Source organism: Salvia splendens, chromosome 21, assembly GCF_004379255.2.
Source record: "Salvia splendens isolate huo1 chromosome 21, SspV2, whole genome shotgun sequence".
Lineage (NCBI taxonomy): Eukaryota > Viridiplantae > Streptophyta > Magnoliopsida > Lamiales > Lamiaceae > Salvia > Salvia splendens.
The window spans coordinates 4,646,682-4,673,395 of record NC_056052.1 but is presented as its reverse complement, the minus strand read 5'-3'; the positions used below and the strand labels follow the sequence as shown (position 1 = coordinate 4,673,395).

The window sequence follows — 26,714 nt, the reverse complement described above, 5'->3', positions numbered from 1 at the left end:
GATGTGTTAATCCTCCAATGTGGGATAATTAACACTTAGTTAATTATTCCCTAAGCTCCAACTCTAAGCTTTAATTAAAAGCTAATTATGCCCAACTTTAATCCACTATTTCTCACTCACCGGAAATCGGATTTGAGAAAGTGAATATACTACATTTACCTACGTAAAATGTAGAACGACGCTATGTCATTTAATTTCACAAAATTAAATGTCTCGTCACATTTATTATTTGGTCAAAATCCATTGACCGGGCATATTTAATCCATGATTTTTACAATGATGTTGTGGAAGTTCGGATTATAGAGTTCATGTCGTTGTTCCCACATACTGAGATCTCAAGTGGTATTGTTAGTGCATGGTGCTCCGTGCTGAACAACAAGGAGGAGATGAAAGCTCATTCGTCATCGAAAAGACTGTTTTTCACAACTTACCCTGCAGTGAGTAAACAAAACATCTCTCTAATGCTACTGATTTATTATTGGTAAGACGTAATTTTGGTTACAAATTGAATCGCGTGCAACTACTGTCTTTTTGGTGTCACGATGCAGCTTTACACGGTTGTGAAGGTGTCTGCAGAGGTTGATGAAGAAAAAAGATTTAATACTTTTGCGATGAACCTTGATGAGGAGGTTAGAGAAATACCAAACTTCAAATGGGTAGACATAGATCTGGTATGGTCCTAAAATATCTAACACAACGTTTTTTCTTTTCTTGTATAACAATGTGACATATTGATAAGTTCACTGGTGTATTTTGGGAGACAGGTCTTCTTCCCTTTCTGCGTATTTAAAAGAGACTACACTGTGTGTTTTTGTTTCGCAAGAAAAGCAGTTGTTATCATTGATGGTTCGAAAGAAGAAGATGATCGTGACTTGAGATTGAATTATGGCGACATACCTGAAACACTGGTAGGTATCACAAACACTTACGTGCGTACGATTTGCTGTTTAATTTTTTGAATCTTTTTTTTGAAATTGTGATTGGCAGAGAGCGTTCTTTTGTAAATATTTAACAAAAATTGGGTGCCACATTCAATGCAAGACTGTTTTGAACGTGCCTATACATAGGATGAAAATGAGTTGGAGAACAACCGATAATGTGGAGGACCGTGGTGTGTATTTGATGAGGCACCTGGAAGTCTACATGGGCGAGAGAGAAGGCCATTGGAATTGTGGTCTATCAAACAGAAATAGGGGTGCAATCCAGTATTTAAGAGCTAAATACTGTTGTGCGTTGATGTTGGCCGATAATAATCACAGTTCATTTTTTAATAAAACAACGGCATCCATACATTACGCAAATGACAGCAAGACAATGAAGATAGATGTTGAGAAGATGATTGCGGACTACAAAGCTTCAGTTTTGGATTTGTCTTAGAATTTTAGATTCATAGACGGCTACATCGACATTATTTATTTGTTTTGAAATTTCAGATTCTAGAATTTCCACGTATTACATAGGTTTGATGTTGGGATACGTCATTGGATTCTATGTCTCACATCTTGGTCTATGTAATTTACGAGAACTTGGTTTGATTCCGAATTGATTTTTAAGTCCTATCTTTACAATGCAGATGTGTTACGACAATGTAGTATGGGTTATTCGAAGTGGTAAATATTGGACATAATGTTTGACACTTTGACATAATAAGATTTAAGAATAACACTGAATACATGTAATTCTGAAACATAAACGGGTCATTATAAGACGTCAGGGCATTGTGATGATAAATAAGAGTCGGTATAAGAAAAAGGCTGAATACATGTCATACTGATAACATATGCGAGCCATTATAAGAAATAGTATGAATACATGTCAGTCTAATAACATATACGAGTCATCATAAGGCTCTTAAAAAGCTTAGACAAAATACTTGACAGTTTCTACTAATTTTGACAGGTTTGAACTCATTCCAAGGATTTTTCAAATGGAGTGTCTTCTGAACTCACACCTGCCTAATGTATATTATACATTAACATCAAAGTAATTACTAAAATCATATTACATGAACAAAAAAACAAGAAATGTTACTGGAAAGGCTTCTTCAAGAATGGGGTCATTCTTTTTTTTTGTCAAAATGTTTGTATTCGATTCATCTCTTCCATCGAGAAATTTAAATCTCAAGTTCAATTGAGATAGAAGAAACAAAATTAACAAAAATCATATAAAACTAAACAAAGCTGCTCCTGCAATGTGAAAAGCCCAAAAGCTTCAAGATCGAATTGAACCATAATCCTTCCAAAGCTTAGCAATTCTATAATCCAATTCAGAATTAGATCTGAAATAACAAAAGATGCTGAAGAATTCACGCATATACAAGGCTGCAACGAGTCTCAAAACAGTTATTCGCCTCCGAAATGAATATGGCTCACAAAACAATCAATCTGAAAATGATAATTAGTACGTAATTAAGTCATAGTAGCTGATGTCTGGTTCAAATTACAAAAAAAGTCTGAAACGGTTAAAAACAAACATCAAATTGTTCCATAAAGAGTGATAACAGATAGTTTGATAAGGAAAAAAAAACTATGAAAATATGCAAAAGCATAAAATCAAATTTCAAACTCCTTTCTTGATCTCTGAAGTTCTTTCTCTTTAATTTTGTCGCAATTCCTTGAACCGTGGTGACCCACTCATGGCATTTCTTGCATTGGCGCACAGGTTTGTTCTTTAGCCGCATAGCTTTTTCTAACCTTGGTTTAGGGTTTAGGGAGCCCCTTGGCCTAGCGGTAAAGGGTGCTGGATACCGCGTCTATCCTGGAGGTCTCGAGTTCGAACCCTGGGTGGCGTAATTTGTCTTTCCTCCTTGTTATAGGAGTTGATTTGTAATTTTCTCCTTCATATATATGATATAAATATATGAAGTTAATTTTTTTAAAAAAAAAAAAAAAAAAAAAAAAAACCTTGGTTGGAGCCTACTTGCATGCCCCTTCGTCTTCACAACTTCAGGAGGATGAACATCAACAACAAGGGGTTTCTCCCCACCATAAAAAGACTCAATACGCTGCTTCTTTTGTGCAGCTGACAATACCACACCATCGGCAAAAATTTGCTGCCTTACATCACGAAGTATAGAAGTCAATTCATGGGTTTGATCAATATCGATAGAAACAGCTTGGTACAAAGACAACATTTCACCCAACAAGATAGACGAAGCCTTCTTCTTCTCATCCACATAGACATGAGTACTCACATCTTCACAATCAACACCATGAGCTGACTTTACTAGTGGGGACTTTAACCATCGACCTCCAATCAAATTGTCAGGAATCAACTTAAAGTTTTTGTGTTTCAACACAAGGAAGATGTGACAGCATACAAGACCAGTTCTCAGAAACATTTTGCAACCACAATGAAAGGCAAAATCCAATTCTGAGTATGTAACATTCCATGTGTTTGAGAAATGATCTAATACCTTGTAGATGTCATGAGTGGATTCATTTGATATCGCCAAAATACTGCAATGATTGTTTGCCTCCAATATTTGTTCTTGAATTTCCTTGAATGCACCGTCAGTGAATATTGTAGAAGCATACTTTTCAATAGGCCACTGTGTCTTCAATGTCGATGTGGTATTAGCATCCATATAATCAAGCTTTGCCGTTTGGTGCCTTTGAGCCTCCAAAGCATTATTGAAGTTCATTAAGAACACAACAAGGTTAGCTTTGGACTTGCTATACCTCTTAAAAAACTATTATGAGACTCAGAAACAGAGGTTGTCTTTATCAAAGAACTAGCAGGAAAGTCTATAAAGTATGCTGGAACCCAATACTGTCTTGATCGAAACATTGTAGAAACCAATCCGTGTCTTCAAGTCCATATTCCTCCATAATCTTATGCCAAGTGTCTTCAAACTCGGTGGATTCAATCAACTCGGACCAGACACATGAGTTTAACTCCTTCTTAAAATCTGTATTACCAAGCAATGATTTTGGGACCTTCTCAGCAACTTTTGCCATGATGTGCCACATACACCATCTATGACGTGTGTTCACAAGGACCTCCTCGACAGCAACCTTCATTCCCAGGTCTTGGTCAGTAATGATCAATTTCGGAGCTACACCCATGCATTTCACAAACTGCCGGAATAGCCAGGAGAAAGAGTCTGCACTCTCACTACAAAGTAGACCTGCACCAAATGTCACAGCTCTTCCATGATTGTCCTTACCAGTGAACGGAGCAAATATCATATAGTACCTGCAAAAAATAGTCTTTCTAAAATCAGACATGGGAGCTGGAGTTTGACAAGCTAGAATATCAAACAATGGGTCAATACGAAAACAATGAATGTCATACCACGAAATGTAAAACTAAATGTGAAAACAAATAAGCTTAAAACATGTACCTGTTGGTTGAGTAAGTAGTGTCAAATGAAACAATGTCACCGAATAGCAAAAAATTCTTCTTTGATAGCGGATCACACCAGAATAAATGTGACATTCTATCACTAGAATCGACCTTATATTCATACGTGAAGGCATCACAACTTTCCTTCTTCTTCCTTAGCTCATCTAATATCATCTGAGCATCATGCCCTTCAGCATATCTCCTAATGTCTCGAGTGTAATTGCGAACGTCCAATACAGTACACCCGACTGACTCATATCCACCCATCAATTCAGTCAACAATTTAAATGTTAGTGATGGACCAATATTGACACCAGCACAATCGGTAATAAATTTTTGGTGGACATCGTCAAGAAGACGATTGAGTCTCATGAATTTCTGGTGGTTTGGAAGCACCATAGGATGATTATGTTCTTCATTCAAATTCTTGATTACGTAGCCTCTGTCGGAGTCAAACTTGAAGGCAACCCTAGCTTTACAGCCGCATTTCTTGGATTTACGTCTGCGTCTAGCTTGCTTGTCTTGCACTCTTTTTTCACCTTCTCTACTACACGCCATATAAAACCATATGGTGAGTTGACCAATTTTTTTAGACCCGCACTTGAGGGTATCAAAACCAACATGTCGACCATAATTTTCATAAAACTGAATTGCTTTCTCCAATGTGGGAAAGTTACGACCAACAAAGGGTTTCACTTCGTTAGGGCAATCAGGGGTATGTAAATCTGAAATAAACAAAAATAGAGCATAAGAACACATCATAATAACAAAAGTGAGATGTGAAATCCGTTGTGGAAAAATGCAGCGAATGTATGCATAAAAACACATGCAACCAGTTAAACATGAAGACAGATTGCGTACAACGAAGAGCATAACTACGGTATATTAAAGTCATAACATAAAAATAAAATATAAAACTTATGGCATAATCAAGAAATAATAATGAAATTAAAACAAATCAATATATTTAACCTCCACAATTTGTATTATCAACACTTTCATCAGATGAAGAATGATTGTCACAGTTCGGCGGTGGGGGTGATCCAATTTCCATTAATGTGAGGCTCGATATAAACAAATCTGCAAACAATTTATGCATTCACAATCATATATCAAATGATAAAAAAAATTAACAAAAGAGAGAGAAGCTATGAAACGGGATATATAAGAATATTTCAATCTCTGGATGATAATTCCTAAAATTAAGATTTTAGGTGAATACAAATCTTACATTGGAGTGATGAAGGAGGAGACGTAAAATGGCAATCTGGTAGAGAAATTAAAAAAGATTACGAAACAATCGCTGAAGATGATGAACACACATTCTGAAATCGAGAGTTAAAAAATATTCATATTTTATAGAAGAAGGTGAAAAAATCGCTGAAGAAGAGGATGAATAACTTGACAGAATGATTCGAGAATATGGAATCAACTGAAGAAATAAAAGTGAAGGAGTGAATCGTGGTTAGAAATTTCACGCAGATATGAAGTGAGAGAAAGAGACGGTCATGGAGTAATCATACTGCATGATTAATGGAAATTCCATAACAACACAAATGTATAAGTTCCATACTAGCCTTATACGATTATTTTTATTTAAAAATGAGAAAGAAATGAAAATAGGACAGCCTTCAGATCTTGTCCTAAGATTAAAATAACGACAAATCTCATGGACAATAATTAGCTTATGTTTGGTATTAGGATTGATTTTTGTATTGATCAAATATCATTTTTCCTTCTTAATATTTCGCGTTAGATCTAAGGCATCAACGGATCAGATTGATTCTATAAAACTGGTTCCGTGTTGCATTATAGAAGGTGGTTGTATGCATTACAGGGTTATTATTGACATTTGACGGAAAAGTAACTGCCACATTTTGGTATCTGCGAATAATGCACCACATGGTCACGAGTAATGCATATAATTGACTATATAATGCACAATATGTGAACTGCAATGCATACGAATAAGATGTACCATGTTATGATGTTTGGACACACGTTTCTTGTTTCCCCTAAGGGTTTAATAAGCTTAGGGGCAAGGGTATAGTACGTAGACACGTATGTAATCTTCACATGGTAACGAGTAATGGATATAATTGACTATATAATGCACAATTTGTGAACTGCAATGCATACGAACAAGATGTGCTGTGTTATGATGTTTGACACACGTTTCTTGTTTCCCCTAAGGGTTTAATAAGCTTAGGGGCTAGGGTATAGTACGTACGCATTAATAACAAATTATAAAACGATACGAATAATTCACCAAATTGTCACGAGTAATGGATGTTATTAACTATATAATGCACAATATGTGAACTGCAATGCATACGAATAAGATGTACCATGTTATGATGTTTGACACACGTTTCTTGTTTCCCCTAAGGGTTTAATAAGCTTAGGGGCTAGGGTATAGTACGTAGACATTACTAACAAATTATTGTTATTGGAATATACGTATGTGCATTATTTGGTTTAGGTAGTGCATTATGTAGCCGTTAATTGTCATTATCTCAGTATATTATGCATTATTAGAGGTATTGTGTATATGGGTTAATCAACGGATTGAAGATTACATACGTGCATTTAGTAATGTCTACGTACTATACCCTAGCCCCTAAGCTTATTAAACCCTTAGGGGAAACAAGAAACGTGTGTCAAACATCATAACATGGTACATCTTATTCGTATGCATTGCAGTTCACATATTGTGCATTATATAGTTAATAACATCCATTACTCGTGACAATTTGGTGAATTATTCGTATCGTTTTATAATTTGTTATTAATGCGTACGTACTATACCCTAGCCCCTAAGCTTATTAAAGCCTTAGGGGAAACAATAAACGTGTGTCAAACATCATAACACAGCACATCTTGTTCGTATGCATTGCAGTTCACAAATTGTGCATTATATAGTCAATTATATCCATTACTCGTTACCATGTGAAGATTACATACGTGTCTACGTACTATACCCTAGCCCCTAAGCTTATTAAACCCTTAGGGGAAACAAGAAACGTGTGTCAAACATCATAACACAACACATCTTGTTCGTACGCATTGCAGTTCACATATTGTGCATTATATAGGCAATTATATGCATTACTCGTGACCATGTGGTGCATTATTCGTAGCGGTTTCCAGCCATTATTAGATTACTATTGTACCCTCATAATGCACAAAATACGACAAATAATGCAACACGGGATTAATTACCCAATGTTGATCTTGACCGTCCATTTCTCTAATCTAATGGCTGATATTAAGAAGGAAAAAGGAGGAAATATAGGAAAAGGAAATGAATACGTCCCTATATATATATATATATATATATATATATATATATATATATATAACATTTAAGAATTTAGATATATATATAACATTTAATCTTGGTTTTACTCGTCAATATGTGAGAATGTCCGATCAATCTTGGAATCTTAGGCAATACCCTAATAAATGAATCCATCATTTGGATGTGTCTTTGGTCACATGGATGCCATCTACTCGCAAACACTCTTCTTCATCTTCTTACCTTCTATCCCATTTCTTCATTTCAACCTTTTAGTTGAGTCAAACCCTTATCTTATCACATATTTGTGTTGGTTACAGAAAAAGTCATGGTAAAAGACTTTCAAGTAATTTATGTGTGGAAGATTCACATTAGCACATGAGGCAGTACTATCGTTGTGGGCAACGTGCACGCCTCTTCCAAGAGCATGGAAGTTTGGATTTAATTTTTGACAAATTTTGGATCGGATCAGTTCGGACATCACAAAACCCGAAACATTGGAAAACCGAATAATATAATTAATACATATTATAAATCTAAAACACTCTCATATCTTTAGGTATCGTTTGGTGGCTATGTTACATCAAGATAATAACATTATTCTAGATTATATTTTTGTGCGTCTCGTGTCTTGTATCCGGCCTCATGAAATCCAATTGAAAAGCCTATGCTTGAACTAGCAAACTAATGGATCAAATTTGCGAAGTTATATAACTTGTCTCAAATATTGTACTCGGATAGTGTTAAAAAAAATACTCCTTATTGCCCTCCATTTAATATTTTCATGGTTTACTATGAATTATACAACAATTGCGGGAAGGGATGTGAATTTTTTTGCCCTCCATTAATCTAAGAGAAACTCCAATTTTTTAAAACATGAGGATACTTTTGGTTTATTCAAGGATATCATAATTATTTTCTTTATTTATGACTTATTATACCAAGAATCTACATATATATGATAAATCACCAATTTCAATTAGCTACCAAAAAAAAAGATTAATTAATTAATTTGCAATTATAATAATTTTATATCATGTATAGTGGAAACATAATATACCTATCTAACGATATACGTTAATATGTTTCGAAACAATATTGTATATGTATTTGGTATATATAATATATTCTCGAATTTGAGGATCTATATGGATACAAAAAAATAATAATTTGTTGATTATGTCGATTACAACAAACTAAACAAATTAATTAAAGTTTAAATAGGCAATATAAATACTCCAATAAAACTTAAGAACGATCAAGCTCCAAAAATATATATATTTCGAATAAATTCAAGAGCATATACTATCTAACTCCTCTTACTTTATTCGATCAACAAAATCAGGTGTTAAATTTAGCAAAATGAAACAATATTAAACTATAACCGGTATAAAGAGAAAGTTTATGCATGTGGAGTATATAGTATTTAATTGTTTTTCTTTATATTTTCGGAATTTTGGAATATTTTATATAATTCCAGATTTTCTGTGTCGATCATATTTCGTAATTTGGATTTAGAATTTTTGGGTTTGAATTTTCGAGCAACGTGACTCGATTCTAATTGAATTATGAGAAAATTTTTTAATTTTTGGATTAGATGCAAAACCGAACTAAAATTCAAATGTCCATCCAATTTCATTTGTTTTCCTTTAGCCGCCATTATAGAAGTTTGAGTACATATCTCCGAATCAAATATTGAATTCAACTAGAATGCATGATATATTTGAACGCACACAAATCTGCCTTATTATTTTAGAGTTTCAAAAGAAATTAATTAAATCAGACACAATTTAAAAATAATTTATTGGATTGAATCAGTGGGACCCATTTCAAACATATAAAACATGACTGATCAATCGGGTCATTAGCCGTCATCCATTAGTGAATGATTGTCTTTAATTATACTATATTTAAATAGAAAACATAATATAAAAAGTACTCTGACCCTTGGGTTTTCTTACGAGCTGCTTTTTCTCAACATGAATAAAAATGCAAGATTTTACTATAATCACTATTTAATTATGAATCGCCACTGCAACTTCTAAAGACTTACTGACCATGAATCACAATTTAATTATTAAGACATTTTTATCCATTTAATAAATCGTGGTTCTAGTCATTAAAGTATAAATAAAAAATATTATAGATCTTCTTTGTAAACCACTTTCTACTTAATTTTGTCAAGTTCCATTGCTAGAGTTTTTAGAGGTCTAGTGCATGACAACATGAGTGTAGCTAATTATATTGAGTTTTTATCGGTCCATTTTTTGGTATACTTTAAAATAATTAACCACGTTCAATAATTTAGAGTAATTAACTATAGTAATTATTATTTTGGTATTTTATAATTATTGAATAAATAACCAGGATTAGTTATCTAATAACTGGTTATTATGATTTATTATTATACTAATAGTATTTTTTATTTTGTAATAAAATCTATGAAAATGTGAAATTAGAAGCACGATCCTGTAAGACCAAATAAAATGCATATTAATAGAGATAAATGCATATTAAATTCCAAGTTCCGGGTATTGTGAATTCTGCAATGTGCAGAAACTTACATTCTTGCAATCAAATTAAAACAAATTACAATAACTTTTCGATTAGCAACACATTGTTTACAGCAGAGATTTTAACATGGATATGGGCTTTTGAAACTCATTGTTTGAACTATGCTCTTATAAGTTCGTGTTAAAATCATCTTAAAGTGACACCATACCACCATTTTGGCCAATTATTTGTACATGTGGACGAATAATCAGCTGCCATGTGGCCAATGGCGGATCCAGGAATTGATAATCGTGGGGTTCTGATTGGGCATGACAATAAATACAATATTTAAATAATTATTTAAATAAAAAATATTAAAATTTATACTCCATCTGTCCCATAAAAATAAAGACATTTTTTATTTTGGGATGTCCCATATAAAAATATCATCTTATATTTTTGGTAACTTCTTTCTCTCTAATAAGACGAGTCTCATTCTCTGTTAGCAATAGCTCTATTAGCAATAGTATACTTACTTTTTTTTCTTTCTATCTCTCTTATTTTTACCAAATATGCATTAATTTTCGTATCATTTCAAATATTTATATTTTTAAAGGACGGAAGGAGTATAAAAGTTATCTTATACTCCATTTTGTGCAAGATAGTTGACATCAATAAATATACACATTCTGCAAACAACTAAAAACTGTTTCATCAAACATTAGTTACAATAATTTGGATAGATTTGATTAAAAGTATAATCAATCGTGATATATCCAACCATTTATCCTTTGTAACTATAACACTTTTTAATTTAGTCTCATTAAGGATAAGATAAGTAAAATAATGAATTCAAGAAAAATATTAATAAGAGAAAAATAGAGAATATAACAATTATTGATTAATATAGAGTAAATTGAAAAAAAATAAAATACTTGAATTAATGTTGGAGCTTATTACAGGAAACTGTAAAAGATTCAATATAAAAACTTGAAATTAATGTTGGAACTTATATTAATGTTGAAACTTATATTAATGTTGAAACATAAAATAAAGCCACCGTTAAATTTTAAAGGGTAAATTGCTTCAAAAGTCGTCAACTTTGCAAATAGTTTGGTATTTCGCGTAAACTTTAAAAGTTGCATGAAAAGTCATGAACTTTACCAGGTGTTGCAAATTTCTCGTACGACCCGACCCGGTACATTTTCGGCAAAAACTAATCCTACATGGCTCGCCGGAGGCGTGACATGGCAAAATCTCCTGCAGAACAATAAAACGACGTCGTTTTTAGTTTCAATTAAATTGAAATGTATATCAATTTAGGGTTTATGTCTCTTCTCTCTGTGACAGAAATCTCAATTCCCGTCGAGATTTCAACTCTTTCTTCTCCATTCCGATATGTAACTGGTCGCGATTCGTCAATCTACAATCTCATCGTGTTTCCTCCATAAAATTAAAATGCATAATATTATACGTCAGCACCCAGATGGCCGGAATACCCGACACAGGAAATCGGCACCCCAAATGTAAAGTTCATGACTTTTCATGCAACTTTTAAAGTTTACGGGAAATACCAAACTATTTGCAAAGTTGACGACTTTTGAAGCAATTTACCCAATTTTAAAATAAGAAAAAAAGGAAGGCCCAGTTGGGGAGCCCATTTAACCGAAAACTAGTAGTTGTGAAAAAGATCATCTCTTTCCGAGCATATCGCGCCGTCGGGTTCTGGATATAGAGGATGGGGCAGAGACGTCAAGGCGGTGGGGTCGGCAGCTGATGGAGGGCGTTTCCTGGCCAATCTCCGGCGCTGATGGTGGGGTCGGCCGACCCCGCTCGACCCCACGTAGATCCGCCGCTGCATGTGGCAATCATAAAAAACGCTCAAGGGTAAATTTTCTCGGTCTGCAATATCCAATACGCTAGACTGCAATTTTTGCTCGTCTGCAATATTCAATACGCTAGACTGTAATTTTTGCTCGTCTGCAATATCCAATACGCTAGACTGCAATCTATAGATTGCGGTGTAGCGTTTATACTATTGCAGTGCAACTTTTATAATATTGCAGTCTACGTGGTGTCACGTTGTAACTTTAAGAGGTATTGTCATTTTAAGCGTACCCTTGTGAAAATTAACTCACTCAAACTTTTTTTTGTAAGATTTGTAAGCATTAACAATTATATGCCATTTCATATTTTTTTCTAGATGCATGTTTGAAACTTGATAGTACATAGTAGTAGTACTTAGTTTGTTATGTGTTTTCTCAAATTTTGAAATAAAATACTAGTAGTAGTAGTATAGTTTTTAATCAAATTAAAACTCACACATCCAATCGAAGAATACTGATGTGATTAATTAAGTACTACTAATTAAAGTTGTTAATTGTTGAATATTTATGGTTGCTTGTGCTTATACAAATCTTGTTGCTTGAAGTGTTATGACTTATGAGTTTGGAATCCAATTCAAACCACTTGAGTACTTATTGCAACGCCATCCCCATTTATCTTTCTGGCTTACATTTCCTCATGGATTCGTGTTCTACAAATTAAACTACTCCTATTAAATAAAAGAAATTTGTTCAATCAGCATCACTATATTATTGGTGGCGTGCGTGTGTTGGTCACAAATTTCTAATTGAGAATGAATATTCTTTGCCTTATATTGTAATGGATTTTGTCTTATTTTTTAACAATTTTTTATTCTGATTCTCGTATATATTCATATAGGTAAGTAATTAATCGAATTTAATGGATCCGAATTGGCCAATTTATTATCTAAAGATCAACTCCAAAATCATAATCGAAATCGATCCGAACTACTTATCAGAAATTTTAATTTACATTTATATATTAGTGTATAATTAAAGGATTTGTGTTGTAAATTGTGTTTTTTCTGTATTTGCAACCATTTGTTACTATATAGAAGTGGATTTCTTAGACATAACTGTTACCAACTTACCATGTCATAAAATCTTTATGTATGAATGTTTTTATTTTTGATTGACCACATTTATAATTAAGTTACACAATTAAAGTTTTTCTTAAAACTGATTTATAAATTATGTAAAATTATTTCTATTTCTATTTCTATTTCTATTTCTATTTCTATTTCTATTTCTATTTCTATTTCATTTGTTGTAAAATGGAAAACGTCTCCTCGCTATAGTGGGACGTTCCATTTCTAAAGATGCAGCAACGAGAATAGAATCCACAGCCACCACACTGCTGTACCCAATCATATACCGCCACGTCAGCATAATCCCCAATTCCAAAACACGTCCAAGTTCAATGAACCTGCAACGGCCGCCCCCGCCCTTCATTTCCCGACCTATTTATTTTTCCATTTCTTCTCTCACAAAAACACACACCACAAACAGCAGCTTCCCAAAACCCAGAAACCGAAATTCGGGTTTTGCAATCGAGAGAAATCATCTTATCAATGGCATTTTCCGTATCAGCTTCGCCCGCACCCGTTCACAGCTCCTCTCCATCTTCCTCGTTTGAGCAGCCAAGAGGTAAAATCTCATCCCAATTTCATATTCTCCGAAAAAGTTTCGGTAATTAATTCGATTTTTCTACTTCTTTTGGATTGAATCACGTTTTCTATTGTTTCAGCTGCGCAATTCGGTGCAATCCAGCCGTTGGATAGGTCTCACCTTTCACCGTCGTCGGTGAAACTTTCACGGCGTCGTTGCGCCGCCGTGAAGCCGTTGCACGCGGAGGCGAAGAGGAGTGATTCGATCGTTCCGTCGGCTGCAACCGTGGTTGCTCCTGGTGCGTCGATAAACATTCATTAGATTCTGCATGTAGATTAATTGGAAAAGAAATAAGTTAAATCTGACATCATTTTCTCCTTGGTCGTTTTCTAATATCGAAAATTCTGCAGAGGTGGTAGAAAAGGCGGAGGTAGAAGATGACTTCGAGAAGTTGGCGGTGGAGCTTCAAAATGCTTCTCCGCTTGAGATTATGGATAAGGCACTCGAGAAATTCGGAAACGATATTGCTATCGCTTTTAGGTATTTCTCGCACGCCTTCGAATTTTGTTGTTTGAGATCCCAATAACAATAATCATAATTGTAATTGTACCATTTCTTCATCAAATTTCTTGTTTGAAAATGTTGACTTAAGATTTTGTGTGTGCTTTTCAATCATCACGGAAATTTTAACTGAAATTGCATAAAAAAGTTTGTTTTTTATAATAAGCAGTTTTTTAGGCAGCGGACGAAATTGGATATCATCATGAAATCTACTCATCTCATACCTATGTATGTTGCTGAATATATCAACTATTTAGAAATACTTATTTATTCGATTTATTTTAAATGGATATATTTATATTGTTTGAAGACCATAGGGGACCGTTGATTATAGTAGGAGTGTATTGTTTACATAGAGCCTGTGTGGGTCCCTTTCAGTAAGAATGAGACTCTAGATTCTGGTGTCAAGTAAAGTTATTTCAAATAGTTGTTGGATATAAATATTAATAATACTAATGTTTCACTCTGATTTGATTTTCATTTGATTGCTATGGAGTTGAGTGTAGTTACTGTAAAGATGAAATGCTTGTGTTATTCTTCGTAGGTATTGGAAATATTATGAAGCATTTAGCTAACTGATGCAATGTTAAAAAATTTGCAGTGGGGCGGAAGATGTGGCTTTGATTGAATATGCACATTTAACAGGGAGGCCATACAGGGTTTTCAGCCTTGATACAGGGAGACTTAATCCAGAGACGTATAGACTCTTTGATGAAGTTGAGAAGAAGTATGGGATTCGTATCGAATACATGTTTCCAGATGCTGAGGAAGTCCAAACTTTGGTTAGAAGCAAGGGCCTTTTCTCCTTCTATGAAGATGGCCACCAAGAATGCTGCCGTGTGAGGAAGGTGAGGCCGTTGAGGCGGGCCCTCAAGGGGCTTCGGGCATGGATAACAGGCCAGCGTAAGGATCAGTCTCCTGGGACCCGATCAGAAGTCCCCATTGTCCAAGTTGATCCTGTTTTTGAAGGTTTGGATGGTGGAGTTGGGAGCTTGGTGAAGTGGAATCCAGTGGCGAATGTGAAGGGCAACGATGTCTGGAACTTCCTCTGGACAATGGATGTGCCGGTGAACTCGTTGCACGCGCAGGGCTACATCTCAATCGGGTGTGAGCCGTGCACGAGGCCTGTCCTACCCGGGCAGCACGAGCGTGAGGGAAGGTGGTGGTGGGAGGATGCCAAGGCCAAGGAGTGTGGCCTGCACAAGGGCAACATCAAGCAGGAAAATAACACTTTCCAAGACAGTGGGACTGCCCCAGTCACAGATCTCTTCACATCCGAGAACGTCGTGAGCTTGAGCCAGCAGGGAGTTGAGAACTTGCTGAAGCTGGAAAACAGGCAGGAGGCGTGGCTCGTTGTGCTGTACGCCCCTTGGTGCCCATACTGTCGGGCGATGGAGGGCTCCTACGTGGAGCTGGCTGAGGCACTAGCGGGGTCGGGTGTCAAGGTGGCGAAGTTCAGAGCGGACGGAGAGGAGAAGGCCTTCGCGCAGGAAAAGCTGCAGCTGGGAACCTTCCCTACTATCGTCTTCTTCCCCAAGCGGTCTCTGCGTCCGATTAAGTATCCATCGGAGAACAGAGACGTCGCCTCGTTGACGGCTTTCGTGAATGCTCTCCAATAGAAGTGAAAATTATAGTAAAGTTTGGATTTGGATGGTGGGGAGGGAAGCCTCAAAAAGTATGAATGGTGTATAATTTTGTAGGTTTGTTATCTCTCCCCCTAGTTTTTTTATCTGTCTTTATATTTTTTGAGTTTTGTAAATTTTGATGGCAACAGCGTTAAACGATCGTTCGACGTTGGAAATAAGATCTCGTGTTCTGCTCTCTTATTTAGTTTAGTTTTGTTGTTTAGAGCATTCATTACTGCAATAATATACACACCAAGTGTGTTCGAATATTGAAAAAAAAGGTGTCATGGGAGTATAAGCCCCGTTCAGTTAGCCAAATTACGGGCCAAGTGAATAACTGTGAAGCATCGGCCAATTTCACCCACCGGCAGCGGTCAGAGGGCTCCACACGTGTCTCAGCCCCTGACAACTAGGTCAGACCGCCCAGCCCATGGGCTTTACTTGTTACCAAGCCCGCATCTCTGCGGTTCGTGGCCCGGGGACTTTCCTGGGTTAAGCCCATTAAGAAAATAGGCCACAACCCATCCACTTCATCCCATGACTTATTAATTAGCGAATGGAGCTTTAGATTTTATATAGCGCTTTGAACTTGCTTATTCCTTCGATGTGGTAATTCACTGCTAATACTTTTCTCCTAACTAATTAATTATAATGAATCGTAGACGATATCATATCTAGATGAAATGGAATCGGGAATCCTAAGGCAGCTATTCAACTATGTATTATATTAATTACAATTTCAAATTCAACAAAATTCAAAATTTGATATTTAATAGTATAAACATGTTGTGTCAGCGTATGTGCGATATGAACGAAAAATCAGACTGAATAAGCCAATATTTTAGTTTTGAATTCAATGTATTTACATCTTACAAAGCGCAATTTATATTTATTTATTTTAACTGTAAAATTTCTAGCGATGTGTGAACGGTTTAGTTTTCAGGCCATGGATCCATCACTGTATAAATGATTTGATTATTATTTCAAGTTAATAAATCATTTGACAATTTTTGGAAAATAATCATTTGACTTTAGAATCTTTGTAATAAGACAAAACACTGTTCAACGACCACACGATATAATAAGAGTTGGTACTTCACAACAATGAGAATTTTTGATTGAATGCAAGATGTGTAACACCCCTTACTCGGTTAGTTTTAACCAAATAAGTGACGTTACCTTTCGGTACGATCGATAAACAAAACCTGCCTATTTTTTTTAACCATTTTGCAACACTCAACATACAATACTATCATAAAAGAAACTAAACCTGATAACACAACTATTTACTACTATACATAACAAAATAACATTAACCTGTTTATATAGACATACCTACAACTCCACTAGCAAAAAGAAGGTTATAACCTTACATTTGTAACCAACTATTTACAACAAAAAAATAATCTAAGCATGCCACGTGTAAACTACGACTGTACCAGCAAAAAGGGAGGTGGTGACTTGACACGTGTTGCTGCCAACTAGCGAGTTCACTCGCTTCTATACTCTGTACACGTCAAAAAAACTCGCTATTACTTGCTTAGTCAACCATGGAGGTGCCCTTTTCCCTTATCGCTTGTGCACTCGGTTCACCTCTAAATTCAACAATTTTCCAAAGATTAGTGGAAGTGGGTTTGCAACCTAAGCTCCAAAATTGAGGGAAAGAAGGGGAATTGAGAGCTTGGATTGATGGAGTGTTTTACATGTTACGCGGTGGAGCGATCGGAGGAGTCGCGGTGGCTGATCGGAGGGAGTGGATGGCTGTCAAAAATCTTCACAGAGAGGGAGAGAGAGCACGAAAGGGAGAGGAGAAAGATAAGGAAGAATTTTGAAATTTCTATTTTCCTATTTCCTTTTTCTTTTTTTTTTCTTATTCTTCTTCCTATTTTCCCCCATAAGACACGTTTCCTTTTCCTTAACTTACTCATCAACTTCCTATTCCTTTTCTTTCTTCTTTTTCTTTATCTCATTAATTCTATTTCCTAATTTATTTCTTTTATTCCTAATAAAAACATATACACATAAAACCTCTAACTAAAAATCTAATTACTAACTCTAAACTTCTAAAAGATTTGGATATTACAAGATGCGACCCTTTCATGGTCCTCATTACGTACAATTCAATTATATTTATGGTGTTTTAGTTTGAGGGGAATTAGGAATTGACATTTAATTTCAACTAGTAGATAATCACATGCCTGGCCAAGTCAATTCAATTTTTCTATCATCACCATTCGCCCGCGGCTTTTATCAAATACTCCATCCGTCTCTAAAAAATATGCACTTTGGGTACGACTAAAAAAGAAAGAGTGCATATTCTTGTGGGACGGAGGAAGTAATAAAGACCATCAATTTAGAAGCTAATTATTAAGACCGGTGAAAATTATATACCTACTTTAGTTTATATAAATAAATATAAAATTAAAAACCGCATCACGATGGACTCAAACCCGAAATATTTGGCAAATCACATTAACCACTGGACAACAAAAACACATCTACTCCTTTCTTTTTTATTAATTAAGTGCCGTATTCTCATATACTGTATTTATTTTTCATTTAGTAGTCTCTCATTTAATAAGATTAAAAGTATAATAGTGACATTATATCCTATTTAACCTTATGTGTACTATTTTTAAAGAGCTACTAATATTACTAACTTAGTGTCCTTTAAGATTTTCTCATGAATTTCAAATATAGTCAATTAAATCGTAATATTTTAGATTTTATGTAATTTTTGCAACATGACCCAACCCGTCCTTTTCAAGTGAAATTTAAATGCCGGTAAATCTACAGGGATATGCCGGATTTATATTGGACCAAAACGACTTCAATTAATCAATTTTATTTTTATTTTCAAATAATAATTGAATTTTCTTAATCAGTTTCATTTCACCAACTCATTAACCTAACCTAATTTTTTCATCGGCGGCCGGCCACCACCTCCAGCCAAACATTACCACTAGCTTGACACCGCCAGCCAAACATTACCACTAGCTTGACACCGCCATCTACTAATGATTCACTACCTCTAAGCTAGGGATGTCAATCGGGCTGGGCCGTCGGGTTTCGGGTCAATCGGATGCGGGCTAATCGGGGTTGTGATTCCTTTCGGGTTATAAAAGCTCAGTCCTAACCCTAAAAGCTCAGGTTTCAGGCTAGCCCAGCGGGTTAATCGGGTTGCTACCGATAATATTAACATGCGATCAATCCAATAAATAATGATTAAAATTACTAATATTCATACAATGTAAAACATTTAATTATGATATATTTGAGATATATGCTTAAACTCAATCATAAACAAGATCAAATACTAATATTTGAGATATTTCGTAGAATTTTAATGCATGTTTTAGAAATTTAAATATTTTTTTTGAGAATTTGAAGTTTTTAATTTATTTATCAATTATTATATTAATTAAAATTTAATATATAATTTGTATATTTAATATAAAATTGAAAGTTATTTTTTTAGTTAAAATTAATCAATGAAATGTCGAATTAGGAGTAAAAAAATAGAATAATAGAAATTTTATCGGGTTTTCAGGCCAGCCCATCGAGTTTTCGGGTCTGGCCCTAATGGGTTGCGGGTTAATCGGGTGTGGGCTAATTGGGTTTTGATTTTATCGGGCTAGAAATTTCCAACCCTAACCCTATAAATTTGGTGGGCTATTCGGGCCAGCCCACAGGTTACGGGCTACATTGAAATCCCTGTTCTAAGCACATCGTAGGAGCCGACGATCTTATAATAGTGGGTTTGTGATTTTAATGAGAATTCGAACTCTGAGCAGGAATTGATTGTGAAGGTTCCTTTTCTTTTTCTAAGTTAGCGTTAGGGAATTTTTTGGGTACCCAATTGGTCGGTATCACATAATCAGCTACTCAAAAGTATAATCAGTTCGAGTATCGAACCATTTATCAGCTGCGATATTTTTGTTGGATATCTCCTGCTACCCATTTTATTTTATTTTATTTTTTGAATCAAATACTTTGACAACAATAACAAATTTTATTATATGCGACTCTTTGTTGATGGTTTAGTTTGAAGGGGGTTGATAATTGTGTCTCAATTCAATTCAAATAATTGACTTTCAATCTCAGGTCGTGGATAATTGTATCCTAGGCCAAGTCAATTCACCATTGGGCTGCGGCTTTTACAAAATAAAGACCATCAATGTTAGAATTCAGAACCTCTATTTATTAGAATTTCGGAATAAGGGTTTAAATTGACTGACCTTTCGTAATTAGGGATTCAATTCGCCGATCTTTCATAATTTGGGATCGAGGCATGCGTATTCTTCGTAATAAGGGATTTCTGATATTTTAGCTTATTTATGTGTTTTTTTAATATTATTTCCCTCTAACTATTTATCAATTGTCTAAATTATCTCCTTCAATTTTTTACCTAAAAATGAAGATTTTGAATCAGATTTGGAGGATGCTCTCGAAGTTGATGATGAAATTGAAGATCTATGCAATGCCAGGGATTATGTGATGGAGAAAAGGTCGTCTGATCCATTTTTCAACATGATTGACCAAAAATGGAACGAGATGATTAAGGAGACTACTAAGCGTGGTCATCTTCAGGATACGAAGGAATGTGAAGACTTACTAGATGATATGCTTAATCTCTTTCTCATTTGTATAAAAAATTTCTGCCAAGTAAATTGCAGCATAGAGGTAGAGGAAAGCATAAACCTAGAAGAAATACAGTAAAAATATGTGCGAAAATCTAAGAAGCTGACTCCAAGAAAGCCAATTTAGTGATAATTGTTCACGTAAATATATGGAAAAGAAGAAAAAAAAAGTTGGACAAATCCTATTTAGAAACGGTTGGATATATTTTTTTTTATAGAATTTTGGTAAAAAAATTTGAAGGGGGTAATTTAGATGATTGATAAATGGTTAGAAGGAAATGATATTAAAAAAACACATAAATAAGCTAAAATATCAGAAATCCCTTGTTACGAAGAATACGCATGCCTCGATCCCAAATTACGAAAGGTCAGTGAATTGAATCCCTAATTACGAAAGGTTAGCGAATTTAAACCCGTATTCCGAAATTTCTCTTAAATGAAGATTGGTGAAAATTATTTACTCCTCTCCTTTTTGTGAATTAAGTGTCCTATTTTACATGAATTAAAGTATAAATGTGACATTCTATCCTATACAACCTTATTTAATATCCTACTACTTTTTTTTTAAAGAAACGGTCTTAGTCTAAATTTTCAAAGACCACGTCAGCTTTACTTGTCATCTAAGAAATATTGATCACAAACTCATCAACTATATATGATTAGAAAATTGATATTTGAAGGCTTCAGTATTGACTGACAGTATATATACAATGTCTATTATACTCTAAAATTTATAATCTTATTTTATTATCCATATAATTTACCTAAAGCACATATTAAGTAATAAATCCAAAATATCTTAGTACCACGATTAATAAAACTGAATGAAAGAATAGGAATAGATTGATAAAAATTGATGAATAAAAGAATGGGTACATTTTTTTTATATTTTTGTACAAAATATGATCAGAAAAGCTTGCTTGCAAATTCATGAATGGCATCCCCTTTCACCAATGAATCCTCTGCTAAATTTCTGAGCTCAGACAAACTCCTTCCCAACTGCAAAGCAACCTTCATCTCCACCATTTCTCCATTCTCTCTTCTCTCCAAATCATCTTCCTTCAAGTTTGATTCAATCGATTCTTCCATTAATTTAAAAAATCCAGCATTGCTTCTATACATCTCAAACACCATTCCCACTTGGCCGCCGTGCTCCAACGTGTTCGCCACCGCCGCCAATGCGCCACCGCCAAGAGCCAGGGCGGCAGCCCAGCCACCGTGAGACTGAGAAAGCATCGCCGAACCAACGGCGGCCACACCCGTCAAAACAGGACCGCTCATCGCCAATACCTTATTGAATTTGAGTGCCTTTTCACCCAAATTCAAGTACTCTTCTTCGTCTTTTCTCTTTATCACATTTACTATTTCTCTCATTTCCTCTTCCAATTTCCCATTCCAACCGTTGTAGCCTTTGCTCGTTTTAGGCTGCTTTCTTCCGTTGTGAGGCCACCACACCGCGGGCTCCACGGTGGCCGGGAATTTATCGAGCATGGCGCCGAGGAGAGGCAGCGGAAAGGCCCTGTCGAGCGCCAACACTTTGTCCATGAATTCCTTCACATGAATTACATTTGGATTTCCAATTGAGAGAACGGTTTGGATTTGATTGTGAAGCTGTTTGAAGAGTCTGGTTGCGTTGCGCTGCTCTTCGGCTAGCTGAGACGGTTGGATTTTGTTGACGATGGAAAGCATCCCGGTGGCTGCCACGTACATGGCTGTCGATGACAACGCCACTGCGGTGGCGTCTCCCTGGCTCATGGAGGCGATGCCGGCCATGGTGGCGGCGGCGAGAGTGAGAGCGTTGATCGAATTGAGAAGGAGAGAGTTCCATTCGTTTCTCTGATCTCCAATGTTTTTGTGCATTTCAATTCTATCTGCAACCGCTTCCATAATGGCGTAGAGCTTCGCAACGACCGATGGATCCGTGTCGCCTCTTTCGATGAAGGATTCGACGTTAGGGCTGAGCTGCTTCTCGAGTTGTTCGAAACTGCTAGTGTTGCTTTTGATGTGTGGAAGTGTGATTTTGGAGACTCTCTGTGGGAGATTGATGCTTGCCTTTGTAGTGTTATAATTTCCTCTTCCATGGGAATTACAAGTGTTTAAGGAAGGCAAGGTTAGGCTTGATGCTTTTAAGGCTGCCATTTTCTCTTTCCTTTGGCAAAGATATGTATATTGTGAAGTGAGTGTGGGTGATGAATTTGGTTGTTTGCTGAAGTGAGGTGATATCTTTGTTAAGATTTGATGTATGAATTGTTGAACCTTTGTGAATATATATAGTGAGATTGGTGTTGACTGCTTAATAAGTTGAAATTGTTTGAATGGAAAAATTCAACGGTTGAACGTTTGAAACGGTTGTATGTGACTTATATGAATGCGACTGCTTCAATGTTTGATGGAGTACTTCTATTATGGTATTGTGCCTTGTTGGTATTATTTTTCGGTAACATACATTGTTGATATTTTACTTTTACATGATATAATAAAATTCCTAAACAGAGGGCTATTGTCTAGATGTTACAAACGATAAAAATAAATATGCAAATTATAACATTGATATTCCTCCATGATTTGCTTAACGAATCACAATTCTTTTTAATTCACTTTTCTGGTAATGTTAAATAAGGGACGCATTTCTTTTTTTATGATTCTTCTCTACATTATTACTATCTTTTATTTTATAAACTTTCCACTTTAACTATGTATTATTCATCTCGTCCCTAAAAAAGATAACATTTTAAACGGTACTAGTTTTTATGCAGAATTGAAAGTAAACGAGAGATAAAAAAAATAATTGGAATATTATTCTCCAACTATTTATACTAAATTCAAATTTATTTTTTAGTATATGTCACATTAAAAAATAAATTTTATTCAAATTATTTATCCAAACTCAAATTTTACATCATTTTTTAGTATACGTCTCAAAAAATGTTTGCATTATTTATAATACACACTCATATTTAGTATTGTTTCATAGAATAATACAAAACTAAGTTTAGATTTGCAGTATGATTAGAGAAATTTTCTACATCTAAAATAAGATTTGGTGTATGGTGGAGATGGTCTAAATGCAATCGCATAAGGCCTTCTTATTTGGCATATGCATAGCTGTATAAAATTAAAATCTGCCTAACATTGATAATACCAAACAAAAATTAATATCATAAATAATTGAAAAACACCTATTGAACTATGCATGTATATAGATAGGATAATTTTTTAATTGTGTTAACCATTAATTTGATACAAGATTTTGCCTCTGCAAAATGGCTTATGAGTGTGCTCAAGAAAATCAAATTTTTTATTTTGCGATACGAGTGGATGAATATTGTTAGTTAAAGTAATTGATAACTACAATAATATCATTTCACATATCTCATTAATTTTAACTAATTAATTTTTGAATTTTATAAATATAGATATTTAGATAAGTATATGAAATTAGAGAATAATAAAAATCATGGTAAAATTTAAAAATTTAATTGTGATGGACTACTGTAAAAATTGCGGCTGAAATGAAGATTAAACAAGATATTAATTAAGAAATTGTTCGTTAATATTATACGGACCTTTTTCAAATAAAAGGGGATATGTAAAAGAATAAGAAATAGCATTCTTTTTTAGACTATAAATTATAAGGAAGAAAATAGATTTGGGTATGAGTCAAATTAGTATATGAGTATTTGCAAACAAAAGCATTCTGTTATTAGGGAAAATCAACAAAGTTGTAAAATGTTTATGAAAACAAAGAAAAATAGTGAGTCTACATTCTTCAATGACGACGAATGAGGTTTCAGATTTGCCAGCCTAGAGTTGGATTGGGCACATCTCCATTATCCATTTATACACATATAGTATATGATATTGCCAATATATAAGATACTACTAGGTACTCTATTAATTGGACTTTGCTTAAACGATTGCTTAATTGATAAAGTTGGTGCATTTTTTTTGAATCGTGGCCTACGAGTTTAGCTCTTAACAATTAACTATGGCATATTTATTAGTATAGAAACAGAACTGTTATAAAGTTGTTAGTATGCCTTGAATCTGTAATATTTGCCGCTAGTTAAACGGGAGTCTTGTTGTGCCAGCTCGTCTCATTGTGCATATGATAAGGGTATTTCCCTTATACAATGCTGGAGACGATAAACAAGAAGTCTCGGGAGGCGGAATCCCGTCGACAACTCAAGCTTTAAACAAAGTACTAAAATAAAACAGAAAGAAACGTAAATTCATATATTCATTCATTCCTTGAAGAGAATAATCATAGCCTTATTTATAATACTAATACTAATTTAATGAGCAAGACAACCAAGATATGGAAAAGATATGCAATCCCTAAATTATCTAACTAAATAATGCAACTAAATAATAATAAAATATTTTACATATCAACTCCCCCACGGTTAAAATCCACCTTGTCCTCAAGGTGGAAACCACGACAAAAGGAAGAATGTGGCGAAATGCTTTGGCGAGGTATCCCCTCCTAGATCAAAACTGTGCATTTGCTTAAGTCGTGCACAAAGCTGATGAAGTATCTTAAGCACGTCCATGGTGGAAAAGAACTCCTTAGCTTTCTTGGACTGCTTGTTAGTGTCATCAGAAATATTTGAATCAATTTTTTCATCAAAAGAATTTTCCTTCAAACCTTTTGGAAGGGCATGTGCAACTACATCTCCAACAAACGCACATAGATAAACATCTTTTTTAAAAACCAATTCTCCATGTTCTGATCTATGCTCATCCTTAAATAACTTTCTCTTCTCCTTCATTCGTACTTTAAGGTCCTTCTTTGTTGTCTCCAATGGACTTGAATCTCCGTTTTCTCTTCCCTTTCATGCATATTCATTTCCCACTCAGTTAACATTGAGCTCGGCACCACTTGTGGATGTGGCATAGAGGCCAATAACGGAGTTGTCACGGGCTGATAAGGTTGCGGTACAACGGAGATCGGCAGCCCAAAGGCCAGTGCTGGGCCAGGCTGCTGCAGTGATGTCGGATCCTCCAGCAAGGGCATGCCGAGCTGGTGTGGCTGCTGCCAGTCCATGAGCTGGTGGTAGGAGGCAGGAGACACGGTAGTCAGTAGCATCCCAACAAGTCGGTGTGTTAACCTTCGGTTGCTGCTACGGAAACCACACTGAAATAGGGTCTTGGCAATTAGGCTGCGGCAATCCGTAGGGCAAGCAGCCTGTGTCGGGCGGTGGCTGGTAGGACGACGTTAGCTGCAGGTATTGCTTGGTATGTTGTGCGTATAGCTGTTGAAATGTGGTCGCCGACAACATGTATGGATCTGTCACAACATTGTTGGTGTAGCCGGTGGGAGGGTTTTGGTGCAGTGGGTATATCTGTTGCTGGTAAGGAGCTGATGGCTTGTACGGCTGGTAAGGCAGTTGTGCAACAGCGTACAGCGGGGGGCCATCCGGTGGGTCAGGTTCTGGGCGCAACGGAGGGAGCGTGGGTGCTGCCCTACGCTCATGCTCAATCAATCAGGTCTCGAGTCGGGCATGCCAAGCGAGGATATATTCCAACGTTGCAGCTATTGAATTCAGTTGCAAGTCTTCGGATGCTTGCGATATCTCCGGCCATAAACGAAGATTGACTTCGGCCATGAGTTCGAGGATGAAAGCACCAATTTGATAAGGGTATTTCCCTTATACGATGCCGGAGACGATAAACAAGAAGTCCCGGGAGGCGGAATCCTGTCGACAACTAAAGCTTTAAACAAAGTACTAAAATAAAACAGAAAGAAACGTAAATTCATATATTCATTCATTCCTTGAAGAGAATAACCATAGCCTTATTATAATACTAATACTAACATAATGAGCAAGACAACCAAGATATGGAAAAGATATGCAATCCTTAAATTATCTAACTAAATAATGCAACTAAATAATAATAAAATATTTAACGTATCAGCATACTTATATTGGGTCTAGCCCGTCTCATGTGCCTATTTATATAGAAATATGGCACATATAATCTGAAAAACACAATCTGAATACAACATATTCTTCTTTCCTGCCTGTGGACGTAGCCAATACAATGTTGGTGAACCACATAAATATGTGTTTCTTTACGTTTCTGTTTGTCTCGATTACACAATTGTTCTATTCCGTTACAACAAAAGTACTACTCCCTCCGTCCTACAGTAAGAGTCATGTTTTGACATTTCGATTCGTCCTATAATAAGAGTTTTATTTCACTTCTACCATAAATGGTAAGTAGACCTCACATTCCACCAACTTATTTCACTCACATTTTATTTGAAAACTTA

General features: G+C 35.4%; 3 protein-coding genes across 3 annotated transcripts; 1 reads left to right on the top strand and 2 right to left on the bottom strand.

Moving 5' to 3' along the window:
• Positions 1-2,211: 2,211 nt before the first annotated feature.
• Positions 2,212-5,401, bottom strand: LOC121784083 (protein FAR1-RELATED SEQUENCE 5-like). Its single transcript, XM_042182262.1, has 5 exons — positions 5,320-5,401; positions 4,346-5,072; positions 3,799-4,197; positions 2,904-3,674; positions 2,212-2,278 (listed from the first exon to the last, which is right to left on the bottom strand). Exons 1-5 carry the CDS (start codon positions 5,399-5,401, stop codon positions 2,212-2,214), a joined length of 2,046 nt encoding a protein of 681 aa, XP_042038196.1.
• An 8,086-nt stretch (positions 5,402-13,487) lies between these two features.
• On the top strand, positions 13,488-15,998 carry LOC121783581 (5'-adenylylsulfate reductase 1, chloroplastic-like). The gene is made up of 4 exons (XM_042181695.1): positions 13,488-13,650; positions 13,751-13,909; positions 14,022-14,151; positions 14,774-15,998. Exons 1-4 carry the CDS (start codon positions 13,575-13,577, stop codon positions 15,789-15,791), a joined length of 1,383 nt encoding a protein of 460 aa, XP_042037629.1. The 5' UTR covers positions 13,488-13,574; the 3' UTR covers positions 15,792-15,998.
• Positions 15,999-21,343: 5,345 nt separating this feature from the next.
• On the bottom strand, positions 21,344-22,624 carry LOC121784045 (probable F-box protein At4g22030). The gene has a single exon (XM_042182228.1). It carries the CDS (start codon positions 22,574-22,576, stop codon positions 21,344-21,346), a length of 1,233 nt encoding a protein of 410 aa, XP_042038162.1. The 5' UTR covers positions 22,577-22,624.
• Between the last annotated feature and the right edge of the window lie 4,090 nt (positions 22,625-26,714).